Genomic DNA, 21,047 nt, shown 5'->3' with positions numbered 1-21,047 from the left:
CTACCCACTTTCCCTCTGGCCCTTCCCACCACTGACATGTGGCCCCTAGAAGGGCATGTGGCTCTCAGGCTGAAAAGATTTCTCTAGCCCTGCAATATGGTAAGTATCATTAGCTGCCAGATCACAGAGGCTAGAAGCGAATGGCTTCCTAAGGCCCCGAGGAGTTCATGGCACAGGTGAGATTTGAAGACTTCCAATGCATAGCTCACGCCATGCATTCAAAGCACATCCAGTGCACATTTGGATCATATGACTTCCCCCAAAGAATCCTGGGAGGAGCTGTGGTTTTCTCTTCACAGAGATACCAATTTCCAGCTCTCTTAGCAAGCTACAGTTCCCAGGATTCTTTGGGGGAACTTGCGTGCTTTAAAAATGTATGGTGTGGGCCTGCCCTCAATCTTTGGGCTGTTACCCTCCACCATCTACCTTGTATGGCAAAGCCATGGTCTCCCTTATCTCTCACACCAGATGTGGGCTGGCCGTGGCCTGTGATCACCTGGGAGGGAAGGAAATGAACTCTGCATATCCTCATCTGCTCTCTATCTCTAAAACGTTATCCGTATGTTTCCAGCCTGCGTGTCACTGGAAACAGAATCTAAGGCTGGGTACTGATAAACCCTGGGTCAAAACGGAAAAAACAAAACCATGGAGCTGTAGACCATCTTGATTATTTACACAAAGTTAATGGGTTGCTTTTCCATCTCCTAAAAAGAGCACTAAAAGCTTTGTGCAAACATGACTTCTGCAGGAGCGATTTGAAACCACATTTAAACCACAGCTTCCCTCCCACAGCCTAAAAGCTTATAGTGAAGTTGCTGTTACTTCCAAAAGGGAATCTTCATTGCCTACAACATTCTGCTCTTTGGAACCTGACCCATAGTAGATCCTGGATGCATAGCCTGAGGGATAGTCAGGCACGGATTCAACCGCTGCACCAGAGAGAGGGATTAACAGCCCCCTTTGCCAATTCTGCGCCCTGCCGATGCTTTGGAGTACAAATCCCATGCTGCCTGGGACTGATGGGAGTTACAGTCCAAAACATGGGCAGGGCAGCAGGCTGAGGAAGGCTGCTCCGCAGGTGGTGGTTATGTGCCTTCAAGTTGATTAAATGATGAAACTGAGGTTATCATACTTTGGACACATCATGAGAAGACGTGATTCACTAGAGAAGACAATAATGCTGGGAAAAACAGAAGGGAGTAGAAAAAGAGGAAGGCCAAACAAGAGATGGATTGATTCCATCAAGGAAGCTCCACAGGTACGGAGGGGCAAATCTGTCCATTTTGGTTTCTCCTTTTTGCAATTTTACATCCAGTGCTCCACGTTTCCGCATTAGTTTGTGACTCGGTCTTCCAGTTCTTGCCAATACTTTATAAGTTCTCATGAAAATTGATAAGCATTTTTGCCTGCATTTTTCCTGTGATGCACATTTTTATGTGCAGCTCTCCCTAATATGCACATTTTTGCAAAGCAATTTCCCCTAATATCATGCCTTTTTGTAATTATTTTCACAAATGTATGCTTTTAATGCACACTTTTCTCCTAGTACATTCATTTGTGTACATATTTGCCCGGAAAACTGAATTGCACAATTCAAATAGGTGTGAATTTCAGAGGATCTCTCTCTCTCTGTGGGGGGTGGCATGTGGGTGGGGAAGGCTAGACTACAGAACAGCCAGTCTGCAAACCTCAAGAGCGATAGGTCAGGAAATAAAGTGCTACTGGGGGCATTTCTGGATGTCTCATGAAAGCAAGCGGCCTGCCCATTCTGGAAATTTTGGAGAAGCAGTTTTCATGTTTGGGACCTGCAGGGAGGTAATGATTTGGAATGCCTCCAGATGGGCAGAGCAATCCAACTCAAGGGAAGCCGGCGGAAGGGGTGAGCTGGTGGGAAGCACCAGACCGGTGCCAGAGAGTGGCCAGGTCTGGCCCTGGCCGAGGGCCCCTGTGTCGCAAGGGGCCCCTCCTTAAGTTGGGTGGGTAGCGCTCCCTTCCGCGATCCACAGCAGCGCCGGCTCCCTACCCTGCCACAGATTGCCAGAGGGAGCTCCCAGGCACCCCCCTACTGCTGCGCAGGCCTGCAACATCCGCCTGCATGCTCCACCTATCTCTTTCTTGACATAAATGGCATCAACCGAGATGGCAGCTGAGGTTTTCCTAAGGCGGTGATGACCCTGCCGCCATCTTGGTTGATGGCAGGGATGCGTGCGCTCAACCCAGATTGCAGATCAGTCCCTTAGGGAAGCCTCAGCCGCCATCTTGGTTGATGGCATTTACGTCAAGGGAGAGGTAGGTAAGTGGGGCGTGCATGCATGCTTTGTGACCCCCGGGGCAGGCTGGTGCCCAGGGGCCCAGGTGTGCCTGGAGCTGGCCCTGGGAAGCACTGTGGCATCCATTTTGCCATTTGGGAGCCGGCGGACCAGCGGAACATCGGCTCACCTGTGGGTTGTGTGCATGAACGGAAAAGAAAAAGGCGGCTCTCGCAAATACCCCTACCGGCGAGTCAGCGCTCCCCATTGACTTCCATTATAATTATTTTCTCAGACCGACCTTTTACTCGGCGTAAACTCTGGCCCAGATTGGGAGGCAGAGGAGCGCTCCGAATGGGAGTTGACCGTTGTGTTCGGCCCCTCCTCCGACATGCCTCTGGAACACCCCTTTTTCAGGCCTTCCTCTGGCTTCTGCCAGCACCCCTTCTGCAAGCAGGGCTTTCCCCGTTCGGATCCTGGCTCTGTTGCGGCTGAGCTGGGGTGAGGTGCTTCTGCTGGTGGGGCCTGGCTGAACTGGAACCCAGTTCCCCTCAGCCCGGCATAAGTACGAGTTGGATTGCGCTCTAAGTTCCTGATAAGCATCTTGGGAATCTACTGGGGTATTCCAGCAGGCTTTTTAAAGAATGGCACAAAACCTATAAGAGCTAAATTTCATCTATAACTTTTCAACCACTAGATTACACTCCTCTTGATGTGGGAAAATCAGACTGAGTAAAATAGGCTGAAAGGGAGGAGATGCCTGATGTCCATCAAGGTATGGCCTCATCAGGCAGTAACAACACTGCATGATCATTTGCCATGTTCAACAATCAGCACCATTTTAAAGGATTATTTTGTTTGATTTAGCTATTTCCCACCAAGACAACCTTTTACGTGCCTGAGGTTTAATCTGATGCCGACAGGGGTTTTGGAGGGGAGATTTCCCTGCTTATCATTTTGTGGCGAAAGAGAAACGGAGGATTGTGTACATTTATCTTTTTAAATGCCCCACATATATCTTGGTTTAAAACAAATTTCTTCCCCAGTTGTTGGCAGGTAAAGAAAACTGCTCACATCTTTAAAAGGTTGACATTATGTTAACAAATAAAATGTCACCTTTGTTGAATCCCATATCGTAAACTGCTGCGATTATAAATATGTAAAGGTAATTACCCGGGGAATAATTTTTTTATTTGTTAAATTTATATCCCGCCCTTCCTTCCCAAGGGAGCCAAGGGTGGCAAACAGGTCCGTGATAAAACATTAAAACATCTATAAAACATCCTAAAAACAAAACCTTTTTTAAAAAATGGTAACTCGGTAGTCAGTTATCACACACCAAATTACCATGCACAGCCTTCTGCCACTTGCCAAGGCTGCAATTAGCTGGATTTTTTGCTGAGCTTGGCAAAAGTTTCTGAAAACTTCCTAGGTGCTGTGGTGAGCGATTGACCACCTCAAATTTTGGAGCCTTTAGTATGCCTTGTCAGAATCTTCCAACAAGGAAATGATGTTAATTTTTTAACTTAGGCCAGTCCTTCAGCTCTTGCCAATTCCTAAAATTTTATTTATCATATTTGACTTTCCACCCTGGATGGAAAGTTAAAAGTTGTTTATTTTCTCAAAACCGTATGCATATATTTGAAACAAAATTTAAAACTCATAATTGAGAAATTTTTCAGCCAGGAGTAAAGATCCAGTTATTTTGTTAATAATATTTTGTTAACACCCCCTTCTTTTATATGGCTTAGTCTTCACCCTCCTCCCAAAAGTGGGAAGGGTTGAGCTTTGACAGGTCTGTCTTAGGAGGGTATTCCATAATTCCTGAGCCGCTGCGGAAAACACCCATCTCTGTTTTCCTCGTGGATTTTAATCTCTCTGCTCAGTGGAACCTGAATCAGAGGCCATCACCATCCAATCCAAAATGAAAATAGCTCTAGAAAATGTGAAAAGAAATAGAGGTAAATGGTTGATGAAAGAAGAAAGCACAAAAGTAGGACTATAGCTGAATGTCAAGAAGACTAAAGTAATGACATCAAAATATTTATTTAACTTCAAATCGACAATGAGGACATTGAACTTGTCAAGGATTATCAATACTTAGGCACAGTCATTAATCAAAATGGAGACAATTGTCAAGAAACCAGAAGAAGTCTAGGACTGGGGAAGACAGCTATGAGAGAGCTAGAAAAGGTCCTGAAATGCAAAGATGTATCACTGAGCACTAAGGTCAGGATCATTCAGACCATGGTATTCCCGATCTCTATTTATGGATGTGAAAGTTGGACAGCGAAAAAAGCGGATAAGAGAAAAATCAACTCATTTGAAATGTGGTGTTGGAGGAGTGCTTTGTGGATACCATGGATTGAAAAAAGAGAAATAATTGGGTATTAGAACAAATTAAACCAGAACTATCACTAGAAGCTAAAATGATGAAACTGAGGTTATCATACTTTGGACACATAATGAGCAGACATGATTCACTAGAAAAGGCAATAATGCTGGGAAAAACAGAAGGAAGTAGAAAAAGAGGAAGGCCAAATGAGAAATGGATTGATTCCATTAAAGGAAGCTACAGACCTGACCTTTCAAGATCTGAACAGGGTGGTTTATAACAGATGCTGTAGGAGGTCGCTGATTCATAGGGTCACCATAAGTTGTAACCAACTTTTAGGCACGTAACACACACAGTTGGAATAAAATTTGGTATACTAGACCAGTCTTTCTCAACCTTTGGGTCCACAGATGTTGCTGGGGTACAGTTCCCATAATTGGCCATGCTGGCTGGGGCTGATGGGAGATGTAGTCCATCAACATCTGGGGAAGGCTGTACTAGACCTTTTTCATCAGTTTCAGCCAATATTAGGGAGAACTCATTAAAAATCATGCACAGGTGGTTCTATACTCCTATTTGAAAGGAATATATTCAGAATAATGTTGTTGGTATAATTGTGGTTTCCTTGGGACCTATTGGCATTTATGGTGGGCCTGCCCTCGAGTTAATCAGTTCTGGGCTGAGGAAGCATCAGAAATAAATGCTATTACTGGCCAAATAATCCATGCCAATCCAGCTCTTTATCTCTTGTCGGTATTTAAAGGTGCCACTTCTACTCTTATTTTAATTTTTTTAGTGATTCGTTAGTAGTCACAAGGATTGTGGTAGTCCAGGGCTGGAAGGATGCAACCAGCATTACCATGTATAACTGGTTTTGAAAGGCACTGCACATTGCCCTTTCAGGGAAACTCACACATCGCCTTAAGGTGCTATGAGATGTGCAACCACAGGACTTTACTGCTATCAGGACTGGCACCAGGCATGCTGGGGCCTTTGGGCACCAGCCTGCCCTGGGCCCCAGCACCCGCACACACACAGCCAGGCATGACTGGGCCCTTGGGTGCCAGCCTGCCCTGGGCACGTGGCTCCTGTCTGTTCCACCTACCTCTCTCCTGTGTCATGCTGCTGCGCACGCTGGGCTGCCATCAACAAAGATGGCAGGCTGATACCCACGGCGCTGTCTTGGTTGATGGCATGTATGCGTGGCAGCTATGCGCACGCACATGCCTGCCATCAACTAAGATGGCGGTAGGTGCATCAGCCTCTTAAAGAAGCCTCCACCACCATCTTGGTTGATGGCAGCCCTGCGTGCGCAGCAGCTAAGACAGGAGAGAGGTAGATGAAGCAAGCCTATGGGCGGGTGGCCTGGAAGCTCCCTCCCTGCGATCTGTAGCAGGGGACTACTCCCCCCCTAACAAGGGACCCCTGTGGGCCGTGGGGCCCTCAGCCATGGCCCAACCTGGCTACTCTTTGGCGCCAGCCCTGATTGCTATATGGTGAACTTTTAAAACTTACATTGCTGTTCGTCCTCAGCAAAACTTGATACCTGCTAATCAAGACTTTCTATGGAGATATTTATAGATATAATGTTTGTGTATTTTTATTTCTTTTTGCGGTTAGGGGTTACTGGATTTTTACCTCCCTTATATTATCTTTATTGTTTTTAACTCTGTGTTTGCTTATTTCTTTTCTCTTTAATTACCCACTTATGCGTTATTTTCTTGACAGTGTAAGAGCCTGTTTTTGCTATTTTTGGTTACTTGTTGTTCTTGATATGTATTTTATTAATAAAATATGATGAAAGAGCAACAACAAAAGAAAACAAAATTTTGCAACCAGTTATTAACACAGCCAAGAAAGCGCATTTTGTTTCTGTAACGACAATTTCCTATTATTGTCCCTCCCATTCCTTTCTCCCTTCGGATAGGTATCTAGAATGCAGAAGATGGGGATGAAGAAGAAATTTGTTTTGTTTTGTGTAGTAATATGAACCTGTCTAATCTTCACTTCTGAAACACTGTGTGAATTAGAATGCACCTATCCTTTGAAATTCACACTTCTCTGGACTTTGTAAGGCAGTCCTTCAACTGCAAAATGTGTCCAAAATGCATATTATTATGGGAAAGTGCATAAAAATGCATAAGTTAGCAAAAATAACACACTAAATTGCATTATGTTAGGGAAGCTTGCTTTGCAAAAATGTGTATATTAGGCAGGACTGTATACAAAAATGAGTATATTAGGATAAAGGCATATCAGATGTATCTATTTGGAGAAATGAATTTTCTTGAGAGTTTTTTAAAAAGAAACTGATGTGGAAATGTGGCCAACAAATTTAATATGGGGGGGGGAATTGAGAGAGGGGGAGCACCTGAATGTGACAGATTGATCCATTCCTAGCAGAGGAATGCTGAAGGCAGGAGGGTGGAAAATGCTTATCAGTGTTACTCTCCCAGGGTAGATTTCTAAATGTGCTTAAAACGAATTATTCATCAAACTTGCTTGGTGGGTGAGTGGGAGGGCTGTCAGGGAAGGATGACTAATGGGATCTAGATTAAGTTGTCATCTCAGTTTCTCTAGAACTAAAGAATAGTCACCGAGGTGATGAGGCCTGGCAAAAAGGTAGGGAAATCCATTCGTTTGTAAGTGTGAACTTCAGGAAATCACATCGGAAACTAATGGCATTAATCTTAAAAGTGGCAGTCCATGTAAATTCATGGATGTGTTCTGGGTATAACACCTTCTCTGTGTCTGTCCTCCCTTTGCACTTTTGCAACACCATGGATAGGTGTGCGTATTCCAGCAACTCACACAATGTTTACACCCAGTACTCTTATAAACACACTACTAATGCAAACATTCACTTACATTTCATTATCACACACATGCATATTCCTCTCACTTGCATGCTCATGCACAGAATTGAGCAGCTGACCAACACTTGCTGTATCACACCCTTTTTGTACCGAGTCTCTCTAGCTACCTTTGTTGTTGACGTATTACAGAATCCTTAGCAGCATTCAGATTGCCGTTAGCCCCTAAGACAGCGGTACTCATGTCAACCGACTGAAGCCAGACCTCACAGAGCTGAGAACTGTGGGAATTTCAAGCATCTTATAGGTAGCTCGGTTAATATTGGGCCCACTGTCATGTCCTACCCTCAGTTTGTCTTGGTCAATCAAATCTTGGGGATGGACGGCTGCTTTCTGTGCAATAGTGGTTCTTTTAGAATTCCCCTACACGTGTCGGTGATAGCATGAGTTGACCAGGGAACCCCAGTGCATGCTGAATTCTACCCCTCAGGGTGATGTCACTTTTTTTTAATGGCAGAGAGGAGGGGGACTCAGTGTTGATGGGGCCTCTAGTAGATGCATTCAACATAATGTCCTGAGGATGGCCGCCGCTGCTGCTGCTGATATTACTGTAAAGTTGTTAAAATAATACAGAAAAAGAATAACATATAGTCATGAATTCAAAATCAGAGAAGTTGTATTTTAAACTAAGGGAGATAAGGTATATTGTCTCACATCACATTTCTCATTCCAGAAGGAAACAAAAAATGCCCAACTTTCTACAGCTTTCTTGTCATACAATACACTTTGTCTTGTTCAGACGTAGCAAGTTGGCTTAATTATTCTTGCTGTGACCCAAACTCTGAAGAACCATTCTACAAGAGGGGAAGGGGTGGTGGTTCTTTTTTCTAATGCATTGAAATTGACATTTTAGCTGCTATCAAAAGAATGCTTACCATGTCAACATCCACATATTCCACAGAGCCTTCCAAATAGTTCCTTGGGATTTCATACGCAGTGATCTGTTTAATGTCATCTAAGATGTGTTTCCAGTGTTTTTTAAAAAGGCCCCTACATACAACACACTAGCATGCTCCGGCATGCAGTTAAGAAATTGCATTTTTACAGGGCACGATCTGAAGGCCCATGCTAGAGCAAACCTGCAGGAGCTAATCAGTCCTGTGTCTGGTCAGTGCATAGATGGGAAATTGTCTGAGACTGCCCCCCCCCCCAAAAAAGAATATGTCACCTGAGCTCTGTAAAGGAAGAAAGATAAGAAAGAAATGGAAATAAAGAAAAGAAAGCATTAAGAGTTGAAGGGAGCCTTGTATGCATTTAGACTTGATGTATTTAGTCAAACTGCCTGGTCATTGCAAGAAATCCAAAACTGGAGCATCTTCAACAAGTGGCTGTATAACCTCTGCTTGAAGACCTCTTAAGAACATAAGAAGAGTCTGCTGGATCAAGGCCATCAGGCCATCAAGTCCAGCATCCTGTTCTCATGGTGGCCTACCAGATGCCTTTAGGAAGTCCGCAAGCTGGATCTTAGTGCAAGAGCGCTCTTCCTCCACTCAGGGAGAGCCTGAAACAAGATCTCCCTCCCTCCTCCCACTTTTTAAATCAGAAACTTGGAGGCAGATTGGTTTAATTGAAATGTCAAGAAGACTAGGCAGTCAGTAGAAGAATAGTATTAAACTGTTGTATCAATGTGTGTATTATATAGCAAATTGTGTGTTTATGAAATCTGCACCTGACCTTTACAATAGTGTGTGTGTGTGTGTGTGTACAAACTAATTCCCAAATTCTAGGGTGCCACAGTGAACAGGATAATGGATTTGGCTGGGGGAAACCCAGGTTGAAATCTGGTGAGTCCAAACCTTGGACTGGCCTTCCTTGCAGGGCCATTGCGCAGTTAAGTGAATATTAACTGTCATGGCTGCTTTTTAATTAGAGCTTTCTAATTTATTTGTGGGTGGGTGGGAAAGAGTGTATTTTGCTGGTAATTTTCAGTTGCACTGTTTTATAAATCAGTGTTAATATATCCTGCTAAGCCCTTTAGACAGATTGGTAGGAAGTCTCAATGAAGTAAAGGCTAGACTAGTATTATATCATTTTTTTTGAGCGAGGTGGTGACTGAAACTGCATATAGGTGGCAAATTTATTAGGTCGTAAAACTGTTGCTAAGAGATACAGTTCCCCGATTGCACAGAATAAATTTTAACTCTGGGCCTCTGCAATAGGCATCCTGTACATATATCAGTTCCCTTCTTAATTTTGACCGCCTTTTATGAAGCTATGTCCCTCTGCAACGTTGCGTACGATGGGAGACATAAAATTTTTTTGGGAAAGGTACAGATTAGCCGAACAGGCGCTTGACTTGGTTTATTAGCTCTCAGTTGATGGAAACGGCAACCTCCTCCTCCCGCCTCCCTGGGGAACGCCTTTCCATCACAGCTGCTGAACTGGGCGATGGATGTCAGAGCGCAGCCACAAGGGGTTAGGGAAGCCAAATGAGATGCTTGCATGTAAATGCAAAACACTAATGACCTCCTTTTTGAAAACTCCTTACTTAAGCTTATTTATCAGAATTGGTGTCATTGTGTTTTGAATGCAGCTCAAGGTTAAACCAGAAAGGTCAACTCTGCTTTTAAAATATATAGGTATATTGGGAGAGAGGGAGGCAGGGCAGAGAAAACTTACCTTGCATTTTTGGTCAAAGATGGTTGGGATAATCTTGCATTTAAGGATCTGAAGCTACGATATGCTCCCTACCTCCCAGGAAAGATCTCACCAAGTGAGTTTTAGCAGTGGACCTGTGACAGGTCTTTTTTTCTTCTTTCCCAAGAATATGGTAAATTGTTTCTGGTCATATACAGAACCTGGTTGCCACATTTTGGATCAAGAAACAGATTTTGGATGAAGGAGCATGCACACATGGGGGGGAGAGATCATGAACACTTCTTGTTAATTTCTAAATGTTATTGTCTTGGTTTACATCTGTTTCCTACAAAAGGCAATTCTGCAACAAACAAGTGAGATTTTGGCCTCCTTCTCACAAAAGTGCTCAAACTGGTGTTCAGACTGCAGGTTGAGTCCTATGAGAACGAATGCTCTCTCTCTCACACACACACACACATATCCCGCCACCTGGAAAACATGGTAGTCTCCTCGATATGCTAGTTTTCTATGTGCAGGGTTTTTTTTTTTTAAAAAAAGTTGGAGCATTCAGTCATGTAAGCCTCCACCTGCAGTCTAAAGTGATATAGTCCTGACCCAGATTTGCAAATCTGGCATCTGTTTTGTTTTATTTTGTTTGCAATGCATAAGTGGTCCCCCTGCACCCTTTACTAGCCCAGACACCTTCATATTTTAGTGCTTTTCTTTTTGCCTTTGCAGTGGGAACGCCTCTGGTTCTTAATCCTCACCTTCTCTTTCTTCCTGACCCTGATCTGGTTTTATTTCTGGTGGGAAGGTCACAATGACTACAATGAGATCAACTGGTGAGTAGAGAAGGGGAGACTGTTGGCTCCTTGCCTTTGTGGGGCAATATTGGGAGGGAGGGCAAAGCTCAGTGGGTAGAGCACGTGAATTGCATGCCGAAGGCACGGGGTTCATTTTGCCGGATCAGGCGATGGGCAAAGCCTTTCTCTGCCCAAATTCCTATAGACCCGGCAGCTGGTTGGAGTAGATCAGGGGTTCCCAAACGGTGGTCCGCGAACTTCATTCAGGCCATCTGCGCTGTGTCTGTGAAGATCAGCAGGAACAGCAGCTGGGAATGCTGGACTCAGTGCATTAAATAGTCACATTGATTTTAACTGTTTTTATTGCTTCCTTTATTTCTAATATTGCATTTTGTTTTTTTCTTACTGTATTTTACATTGTATTCTGCGGAATTCAAACTGCGGTACAATAGAAGGCAATATAAGAAGTAAAAGAAGCAACAAAAACACAATTAAGAATCGTGCAGCATCTAGCACACAGCATATTAGGCAGAGCTTGGAAAAGTTACTTTTTTGAACTACAACTCCCATCAGCCCCAGCCAGCATGGCCATTGGATTGGGCTGATGGGAGTTGTAGTTCAAAAAAGTAACTTTTCCAAGCTCTGATATTAGGATTGACAGAATGGGCAGAAAAATCATTAAATGGTCTGCCAAGACCCTCAGCAGTTTTCAAGTGGTCTGTGGGGAACACATTTTGGGGGGGACCACTGGAGTAGAGGATTGTGGGTTAGACAGAGCAATGGCGTGACTCAGTAGAACGAAGGTTGTGAGAAGGTTGTGCTGTTAGTCGAGATGTGAGGGCCGGGAAAAATCTTGTATTTTTTTCTGTTTCCCCCCATGTTTTTTGGAAAAAAAGGAAAAATTCAGATTTTGTTTTTTTAAAAAAAACGTTCCCCCCCCCCTGAACTTTTCTGAGTGTTTTTCAAGGCCTTCACATTTCTAGCTGTTAAGATAGTCTAGATCGCACCCACCACACATGAGGAGAATACAGCATCACTCAATATTTTTTTTACTGAATGTATTTACTTATTTATTAGATATATATTCAGCCCTTCCTCCCAGTAGGAGCCCAGGTCGGCAAACAAAAGCACTAAAACTATTACTACTACTACTACTACTACTACTACTACTACTACTACAAAATACCTTCCTCTTTCAACAAGCCTTTTAAGTAGAGACCGTATCCCAGTCTGTGTCTGTTTTTAAGACGTTTTTAAAGCTATTTAAAAAGGATATTTTGTTTTAATATATTGTAAAGTTTGTTTTTAAGATGTTTTATAGTGTTTTTATTTGCCACCCTGGGCTCCTACTGGGAGGAAGGGTGGGAAATTATTATTATTATTATTATTATTATTATTATTATTATTATTATTATTATTAATAATAATAATAATAATAATAATAATAATAATAATAATAATAATAATAAATATTCATAAACACATGCATAGAGCACCCACACACACACATTTTTGTGTTTACATGTGCACACATTTACTCCCCCATGCCCAGCAAATGATGCTTGGAGAAAAAAAGCTTTATTTATTTATTTGTTTATTGATTGGTTTGTTTATTTATTTATTTATTACATTTGTATACCGCCCCGTAGCCGCAGCTCTCTGAGCGGCTTACAGCAATTAAAACATTAAAAACAACTATACGAATTTAAAAACACATATTTAAAAGCCAATTTAAAACACATGCTAAAATGCCTGGGAGAAGAGGAAAGTTATCTGGAGTCTTTTCCTTCCTTTCCTTCCAAACAATCTACAGTCCCCATCTTGTCATTTTGGGAAGAGGGGAGGAAGCGACAGCATGAACAAGTCCGCTGCGGTGCCTTCAGGATCAGCCGTCGGGTGTGTGTGGTGGCGACTTGAGGTTAAAAATAGCACCAGGTTCTACGGTAAAATAATCAAATGGCACCACAGGAGGAGGACCTTAATGATGGCAAAGCTCATCCTGAGGGAGGGAGGAACGCGGTTTCCCCTGAGCCTGGCTGCTGGGAGACTCACAGGTATGCAGCCTGACAATGCAGAAGAGACGGGATCTCTTCTGAGAAGGCGCTCTGGGTCTGGGAGGAAAAAGAATGCTTGCCTCTTGCAAGCACCAATAAGGAGGGCTGCCTGCTGACTTGGATGAGGAGAAGGCCGGAGTGTTCAGTGTCCCTTGTCAAGACAGTATGCATGCATGTATGTATTTATTTATTTATTATCTGATTTATATCCCGCCCTTCCTCCCAGCAGGAGCCCAGGGCAGCAAACAAAAGCACTAAAAACATCAAAACATCATAAAAACAAACTTTAAAACACATTAAAACAAAACATCTTCAAAAACTTTACTTAAAAAAGCTATCAAAACATTTGCTAAGATTAAAAACATTTTGAAAAAGAAAGTTTGAGAACATATTGAAAAGCAATTCCAACACAGATGCAGACTGTTTAAATTTTATTTATTTATTATTTGATTTATATCCGACCCTTCCTCCCAGCAGGAGCCCGGGGCGGCAAACGAAAGCACTGAAAACACTTTAAAACATCATAAAAACAGACTTTAAATACATTAAAACAACTTTAAAAACATTTTTTTAAAAAAAAAAGCTTTGAAGACATCTTTTAAAAAAGGTTAAAAAACATATTGTTTGAAAAAAAAGGTTTAAAAATATATTAAAAAGCAGTTTCAACACAGAAGCAGATTGGGATAAGGTCTTAACTTAAAATGCCTTCTCTTCCCCGCTGGCTATTTGGTACTAGCAAAATGGTCATCGCATTAGTGGGAGAGGGGTGGAGAATCCTGGTCCTTTCTCCCCCCAGCCCCCCTCCCCCTGTTAATTGATGCGCCTTCCTCTAGTGGTGCAATGCTTTGGCTCCCACTGAATTGACCTAGCAATCAGAACAGAGCACTCTCCTGTCTGCTTAGCTCCACCCTTCATCTGAGCCAGTGTGGCGTAGTAGTTAGAGTGTTGGACTAGGACCTGGGAGACCAGGGTTCGAATCCCCACACAGCCACAAAGCTCACTGGGTGACCTTGGGCCAGTCACTGCTTCTCAGCCTTAGAGAAAGGCAATGGTAAACCCCCTCTGAATACCGTTTACCACGAAAACCCTATTCACGGGTCTCCATAGGTCGGGATCAACTTGAGGGCAGTCCATTTCCATGTTTCATTTTTCATCTCCATGGCCCTTCCCTAGGTTGTGTCTCCTGGTCATGCTGGAGTGTGACGCAGCAGCGAAAATTGCATTATTACAGACTAGCAGGATGCCCATCATTACAGTTGTCAGGATACACAGGGCCATATATTGCAGAGCCATATATTGGGGAGACTGCTTTCTTCATGGGGGCCCCTAATGGTCGAGACAGCTGAATGGCAGGCAGGTTTTGGCCCCATTGCAACCTTCTCCCCAATGCCCAGTGGTTTTGTTTTTCTGCATAGGAATGAATTACACCCATCTGCTCATTCAGCAGAAAGGGGTGCATTTGGGGGACTCTGGTCAGAAGTGCCGTGTGGGGATCTCCTCCTGGTGTCTCCAGTGCTTAAGGCAGGGTCTTGCTTTGTCTTCTCTCCAAACCCTCCCAATCTCCCCACAATTGCAGAGCCACATACGAGGTTCTCTCCCTTGGTCACAGTAGATTGTGACACTTGGGTGAGCTGGACAGAGTGATACATACAGTATCAATGTCAGCCCCAGGTTAAAAAAAAAAATCCCTCTTCCCACCAACCTTTTGAAGGTGTCCTGAGTATTCTTGGAGATGCCGACTGGTCCCGTAGGCGGGACAGATGGAATGTAGTTTTTACTGAAGTTGATATTTTGCATTAACTGTTTTTAATTACATACTGTATCCTGTATGATGTTGTAACCTATCCTGGGGTCTTTGAAGAAGGGTGGCATGAAGATAATAATAATAATAATAATAAAAATATTAATGATTACTGGGTGGCATCCAACTAACTTGTTCCGTTCTCGCAAGGATTTCCACTTGTGCAATAGAACTTTCCTCTTTTCTCTGCATGCACTCCGTGACCTCCCAAATCTGCTCTGGAGGGTTGGGGAACCGTCAGAACAGATTTAGGGGGGCTTGCAGGGAAAGTAGAGAAAGGGGAGGGAGTACCATTGCATGAGCAGAAATCCTTCCGCTGACAGAACGAGTTAGTTGGTCACCACCCAGTAGTTATTAATTATTAATAACAAGGATTATATTTTAATTAGTTGTTGTTGTTGTTGTTGGTAGTAGTAGTTGTAGTAGTATATCTAGTCTGGGTGATCTTCATTGGTGAGCCACAGCTGATCTCTGCCACCTACATTAGCTTTTACGGGCACTTTCATTCTTTCTGTTTAATCTGATAAAATATTGTTGTGTTGGTCCAGCTTATGCAACCTCTTGAGATGCAGGTTTGCTATCCTTTTTCATAGAAATCATAGAATAGCAGAGTTGGCAGGGGCCTACAAGGCCATCGAGTCCAACCCCCTGCTCAATGCAGGAATCCAAATCAAAGCATTCCCGACAGATGGCTGTCCAGCTGCCTCTTGAAGGCCTCCAGTGTCAGAGAGCCCACTACCTCTCTAGGTCATTGGTTCCATAGTCATATGGCTCTAACAGTTAGGAAATTTTTCCTGATATCCAGTCGAAATCTGGCTTCCTGCAACTTGAGCCCATTATTCCGTGTCCTGCACTCTGGGACGATCAAGAAGAGATCCCGGCCCTCCTCTGTGTGACAACCTTTCATGTACTTGAAGAGTGATATCATATCCCCCTCAGTCTTCTCTTCTTCAGGCTAAACGTGCCCAGTTCTTTCAGTTTCTCCTCATAGGGCTTTGTTTCCAGTCCCCTGATCATCTTTGTTGCCCTCCTCTGAATCCGTTCCAGTTTGTCTGCATCCTTCTTGAAGTGCGACCAGAACTGGACGCAGTATTCAAGATGAGGCCTAACCAGTGCTGAATAGAGGAGAACGAGTACTTCACACGATTTGGAAACTATACTTCTGTTAATGCAGCCTAATATAGCATTTGCCTTTTTTGCTCATATTCAGCTTGTGATCAACGACAATTCCAATATCCTTTTTTCCCTTTTTTTAAAACTAAGCAAGGTATTGATTGCTAAGGTGGGTCTTGCAGCAAAGCAGCGCTCTGGGAAGAGGCCAGGGTTGAAGCTCCTTGTAGTACATTTCCCTAAGTGAGCAGGGAAAGATATAGGTAATATTAAAAGTGGATTTTTTTTCAGTTTTCAGCTTTGTGTAAAATTATGAGGCCTGAGGAAAAGATGTGTTTAGAAAAATGCACGAGCATTTTAATGAAATCCTGCAGGTGCAACAAAATCTGGGTTTGTGCTGTTTTGCCTTTGGCTTATCAGCTTCAAACCACTTTCCATTTAATGCACTTGAGGTAAATCTCTGGAGAAAAATAAGGAGAGCACAGAAGGTTATAGCTTGCTTCCATCAGTTTCAGCATTCTTTTTTGTGAGGTGTCTTTAAGGCTGCATCTGACTACCTCATCATGCTCTTCTTTAGCCCCCAAGAGTTAACTTGGAAAGGAAAAAACACAGAAAAGTGGGGAGGGGAGGAAAAGAGGCAAGCAAAATTGCTGAGAAGCACAGAAAGTGCACTTCTATGTTAACACTGGGATGATTGATGAAGAAAAGGGGCCATGATAGCTCAGTGTGGTGGAGCGTCTGTTTGGCAAGCAGAAGGTCCCAGTTCAATCCCCAACCTCTCCAGGTAGTGCTGGGAATGTCCCATGTCTGAATCGCTGCTGCCAGTCAGTGTAGACTGAGCTGGACGGACCTGACTTTGGATAAGGCAGTTTCTTGAAGAAAAGTTGAATCCAAATCTAGACAGTCTTCCAGAAGTGGTGGAATACTTTTCTGCTTAATAAAGCTTGCCATTTATCTAATGTTTTCAGTAATTAGCAGGCTTTGTATATGCTATCTCAGTAATCCCTACAACAGTCTTGAAAGGTAGGTCAATTGCAAACGCCAATTACAAATGCAAGGCTGAAGTCTGCTTGGTGGGTTCTCGATGAGTTTGGATTTGAGCCAAAGGTCAATTTGACATCTTTCATCCCCACCCTTATTTTGCTTGGGGATCTTTCCTGCAAAAAGCACACGGATTAAGCTTGCAGCCACAACATATTCTTTGCCTGTCCTTCCACCAGACAATACCTTTGTGTCATCAGTTGACACAGAGAATGGTGTGTCGTAAATTGGCCGTGGCATGATTACAAAAGATGATGTTGAGGTCGGAAGCAGTACAGTCCTTGGCACCTGTGACCTCATCAGTGCAAGCCACAACTCATAAGAACATAAGAACATAAGAAGAGCCTGCTGGATCAGGCCAGTGGCCCATCTAGTCCAACATCCTGTTCTCACAGTGGCCAACCAGGTGCCTGGGGGAAGCCCGCAAGCAGGACCCGAGTGCAAGAACACTCTCCCCTCCTGGGGCTTCCGGCAACTGGTTTTCAGAAGCATGCTGCCTCTGACTAGGGTGGCAGAGCACAGCCATCATGGCTAGTAGCCATTGATAGCCCTGTCCTCCATGAATTTGTCTAATCTTCTTTTAAAGCCATCCAAGCTGGTGGCCATTACTGCATCTTGTGGGAGCAAATTCCATAGTTTAACTATACGCTGAGTAAAGAAGTACTTCCTTTTGTCTGTCCTGAATCTTCCAACATTCAGCTTCTTTGAATGTCCACGAGTTCTAGTATTATGAGAGAGGGAGAAGAACTTTTCTCTATCCACTTTCTCAATGCCATGCATAATTTTATACACTTCTATCATGTCTCCTCTGACCCGCCTTTTCTCTAAACTAAAAAGCCCCAAATGCTGCAACCTTTCCTCGTAAGGGAGTCGCTCCATCCCCTTGATCATTCTGGTTGCCCTCTTCTGAACCTTTTCCAACTCTATAATATCCTTTTTGAGATGAGGCGACCAGAACTCTGTGCTGTGACATCCTCACCACTTCCTCTGCCGCTGTGTCCTCCTGGCCAAGTTGTCCCACACGACTGGCTTCTTGCCTGGGGTTTATTGGCTTCATTGCAGGGCACAGCGCTCTCTTTTCCCCTTGACTTCTGGTGTCTGAATTCACTTTCCCCACTTGCCTCTTCAGGGGTTCGATTTGATCCTGACACAGAGGCTGTCTGAGGTCTCTCCCTGTCTCTTTGATTAACCTTGGGTTTAGTGAGCTTTATTAGGAAGTGTGTCTCTATTTAAATGCAAATTTTGACATTTTCAGTCTGGGCTGGGGAAGGAGGGGGGCCGGGCTTGTGGCACCAATTTTTCGGGACAGTTGTGCGTGGCTCTTGTGAGTAGGGTTGCCAGGTTCCTGGCCTGAGACTGATCCTGTATCTTTAGGACAAGAGAAAGTCAGCCAAGTGCAGGTGTTCTTGTAACCCCGTAATGAGAAAAACCACAAGGTGGAATTCTTCCTTACCCCTGCAGAACTTTTAAAGATACAGAAGACCTCTTGGTTGCCAGGCCAGGCCTCCAAGAGGATCTTTAAAAGTTGTGCAGGGGGGAGGGAGAATTCCACCTTGTGGTTTTTCCCATTACAGTGTTGCAAGAACACCTGCACTTGGCTGACTTTCTCTTCTCCTAAAGATACAGGATCAGTCTCAGGCCCTGAACCCGGCAACCCTATTCTGAATACCAGTTGCCAGTAGCTGCAGGAGGGGAGAGACCTCTTTGCACTCACGTCTTGCTTGCGAGTCATGAGCACCTGGTTGGGCACTGTGAGAACAGGTCCAGCAGGCTCTTTTCATGTTCCTAAGGCCCCAGGTTCAGTCACAAATGGCATCTCCAGGTAAGGCTGAGATCCCTGTCTGAGACCTTGCAGAGCTGATGCCAGTCAGGGTGCACCAGCAGTTCCCCCAAGACCAGAATTGCAGATGGGATTTTTCTGCTTGTTGTACTAATTGTAATGCTGTGTGCTGGATGATTTTAATCTTATTTTTCTTTATTTCTTATATGGTGTTTCACTGTGTTACAGTGTGTGTTCAGATTCCAATGGCAAAATACAATGCAAGGGAGAGGGCCTTCTCAGTGGTGGCCCCCAAATTATGGAATGATTTTTTTGACAAGGTGCGCCTGGCGCCAACACTATTATCTTTTTGGCGCCAGGTCAAGACTTTCCTCTTCTCCCAAGCATTTTAGCATGTGTTTCTAAATGGCTTTTTAAAAATGTGTTTTGAAATTTGTGTATTTGTTTTTAATGTTTTTAATTGTTGTAATTTTAATTGTTGTAAACCGCCCAGAGAGCTTCGGCTATGGGGCGGTATACAAATGCAATAGATAAATAAATAATTAAATAATGCAATTAAAATCAGTGCAATTAAATACAAATACAATTACAGAAAATACAATTAAACATCAAAGTGAATATTTAATGTGGACATGCCTGCGGACCACCTGACTGAAGCTCACACGCCCCTGAGAGTGAAAAGCGGTTTAACCCCAGTTTTTCCTAGCTGAGTTCCAAGAGCATTTGGTGCCTGTATCTAATCCATCTTTTGTTCCCTCTTTGGATCCTTTCAGGTTTTTATATAATAGGATGGGATATTGGAGTGACTGGTCCATTCCAATACTTGTTACAACTGCTGCTGGCTTCATGTATATCACAGCATTATTGGTAAGTTTTCAACCCACCACAAATCCAGACAAAATGATTTTTTGTTTGTTAAGCATACAAGTGTTGTGTGTTGTCCCTTGTGAGGCTGTTCAGTTGACTTAAGGCTCTGCAGCAGGGGGAGGGGGCAATCAGTGGCCTTTGGGCTAATTTCAAAAGCTCCCCTCACCCCTTCTGGAAGTGATCGGTTGGCAGAAAGAGAGAGGCAAAGGCCATAGCTCAGTGAAAGAGCGTCTGCACTGCATGCAGCAGATCTCGGGTTCAACCCGCAATATCTCCATGTAGAGGAAAGCACAAAAGCAGGACTACAGCTGAACGTCAAGAAGACTAACGTAATGACAACAGAAGATTTAAATAACTTTAAAGTTGACAACAAGGACATTGAACTTGTCAAGGATTATCAATACCTTGGCACAGTCATTAACCAAAATGAAGACAATAGTCAAGAAATCAGAATAATGTTTTTTTTTTAATAATATCTTTTACCCCTAAAAGATGTTTTTAAAGCTTTTTTAAAAAAATGTTTTTCACCTTTTGTTTTAATGTATTTTAAGGTCTGTTTTTATGATGTTTTAAATGTTTTTAGTGTTTCTGTTTGCTGCCCTAGGCTCCTGCTCGGAGGAAGGGCGGGATATAAACCAAATAATAAATAAATAAATAAGAAGGCTAGGACTGGGGAGGGCAGCTGTGAGTGAACTAGAAAAGGTCCTCAAATGCAAAGATGTATCACTGAACACTAAAGTCAGGATCATTCAGACCATGGTATTCCCCATCTCTATGTATGAATGTGAAAGTTGGACAGTGAAAAAAGCGGATAAGAGAAAAATCAACTCCTTTGAAATGTGGTGCTGGAGGAGAGCTTTGCGCATACCACGGACTGCAAAAAAGACCAATAACTGGGTGTTAGAACAAATTAAACCAGAACTATAACTAGAAGCTAAAATGATGAAACCGAGGTTATCATACTTTGGACACATCATGAGAAGACAGAATTCACTCGTTGTTGTTGTTATGTGCCTTCAAGTTGATTACGACTTATGGCGACCCTATGGATCAGCAACCTCCAGTAGCATCTGTCATGAACCACCCTGTTCAGATCTTGTAAGTCCAGGTCTGTGGCTTCCTTTATGGAATCAATCCATCTCTTGTTTGGTCTTCCTCTTTTTCTACTCCCTTCTGTTTTTCCCAGCATTATTGCCTTTTCTAGTGAATCCTGTCTTCTCATGATGTGTCCAAAGTATGATAACCTCAGTTTCATCATTTTAGCTTCTAGTGATAGTTCTGGTTTGATTTGTTCTAACACCCAATTATTTGTCTTTTTCGCAGTCCACGGTATCTGCAAAGCTCTTCTCCAACACCACATTTCAAATGAGTTGAAAGAATGAGTAGAACGAGTAGAGTGGGTCTGGCGGAGATCCCCTGCATCTGAAATCCTGGATAATGAACTAGATTGGAGTAGCCAATGTGGTGCTCTCCAGATGTTTGGGACTACAACTCCTAGCAGCCCCAGCCACTGTGGCCAATGGGCAGGAATGATGGGAACTGTAGTCCATAACATCT

The 21,047-nt window shown here is 43.4% G+C and overlaps 1 protein-coding gene across 5 annotated transcripts in view; it reads left to right on the top strand.

Annotated features, from left to right (window-relative positions):
- The window catches only part of GDPD5 (glycerophosphodiester phosphodiesterase domain containing 5), a 208,004-nt gene that overhangs the window by 132,150 nt on the left and 54,807 nt on the right, over positions 1–21,047 (top strand). For 4 of the 5 annotated variants that reach the window (XM_061629055.1, XM_061629057.1, XM_061629053.1 and 1 more), the window contains exons 3-4: positions 10,773–10,876; positions 19,397–19,490. In XM_061629055.1, the coding sequence (XP_061485039.1) occupies positions 10,773–10,876; positions 19,397–19,490 (198 nt within the window). The remainder of the gene's footprint in view (positions 1–10,772; positions 10,877–19,396; positions 19,491–21,047) is intronic. The other variant, XM_061629056.1, reaches the window with a different exon arrangement.

This window comes from Rhineura floridana, chromosome 5 (assembly GCF_030035675.1).
Source record: "Rhineura floridana isolate rRhiFlo1 chromosome 5, rRhiFlo1.hap2, whole genome shotgun sequence".
NCBI lineage: Eukaryota > Metazoa > Chordata > Lepidosauria > Squamata > Rhineuridae > Rhineura > Rhineura floridana.
Note: the sequence above shows the minus strand (reverse complement) of the source record. Positions and strands in the feature narration are given on the sequence as shown.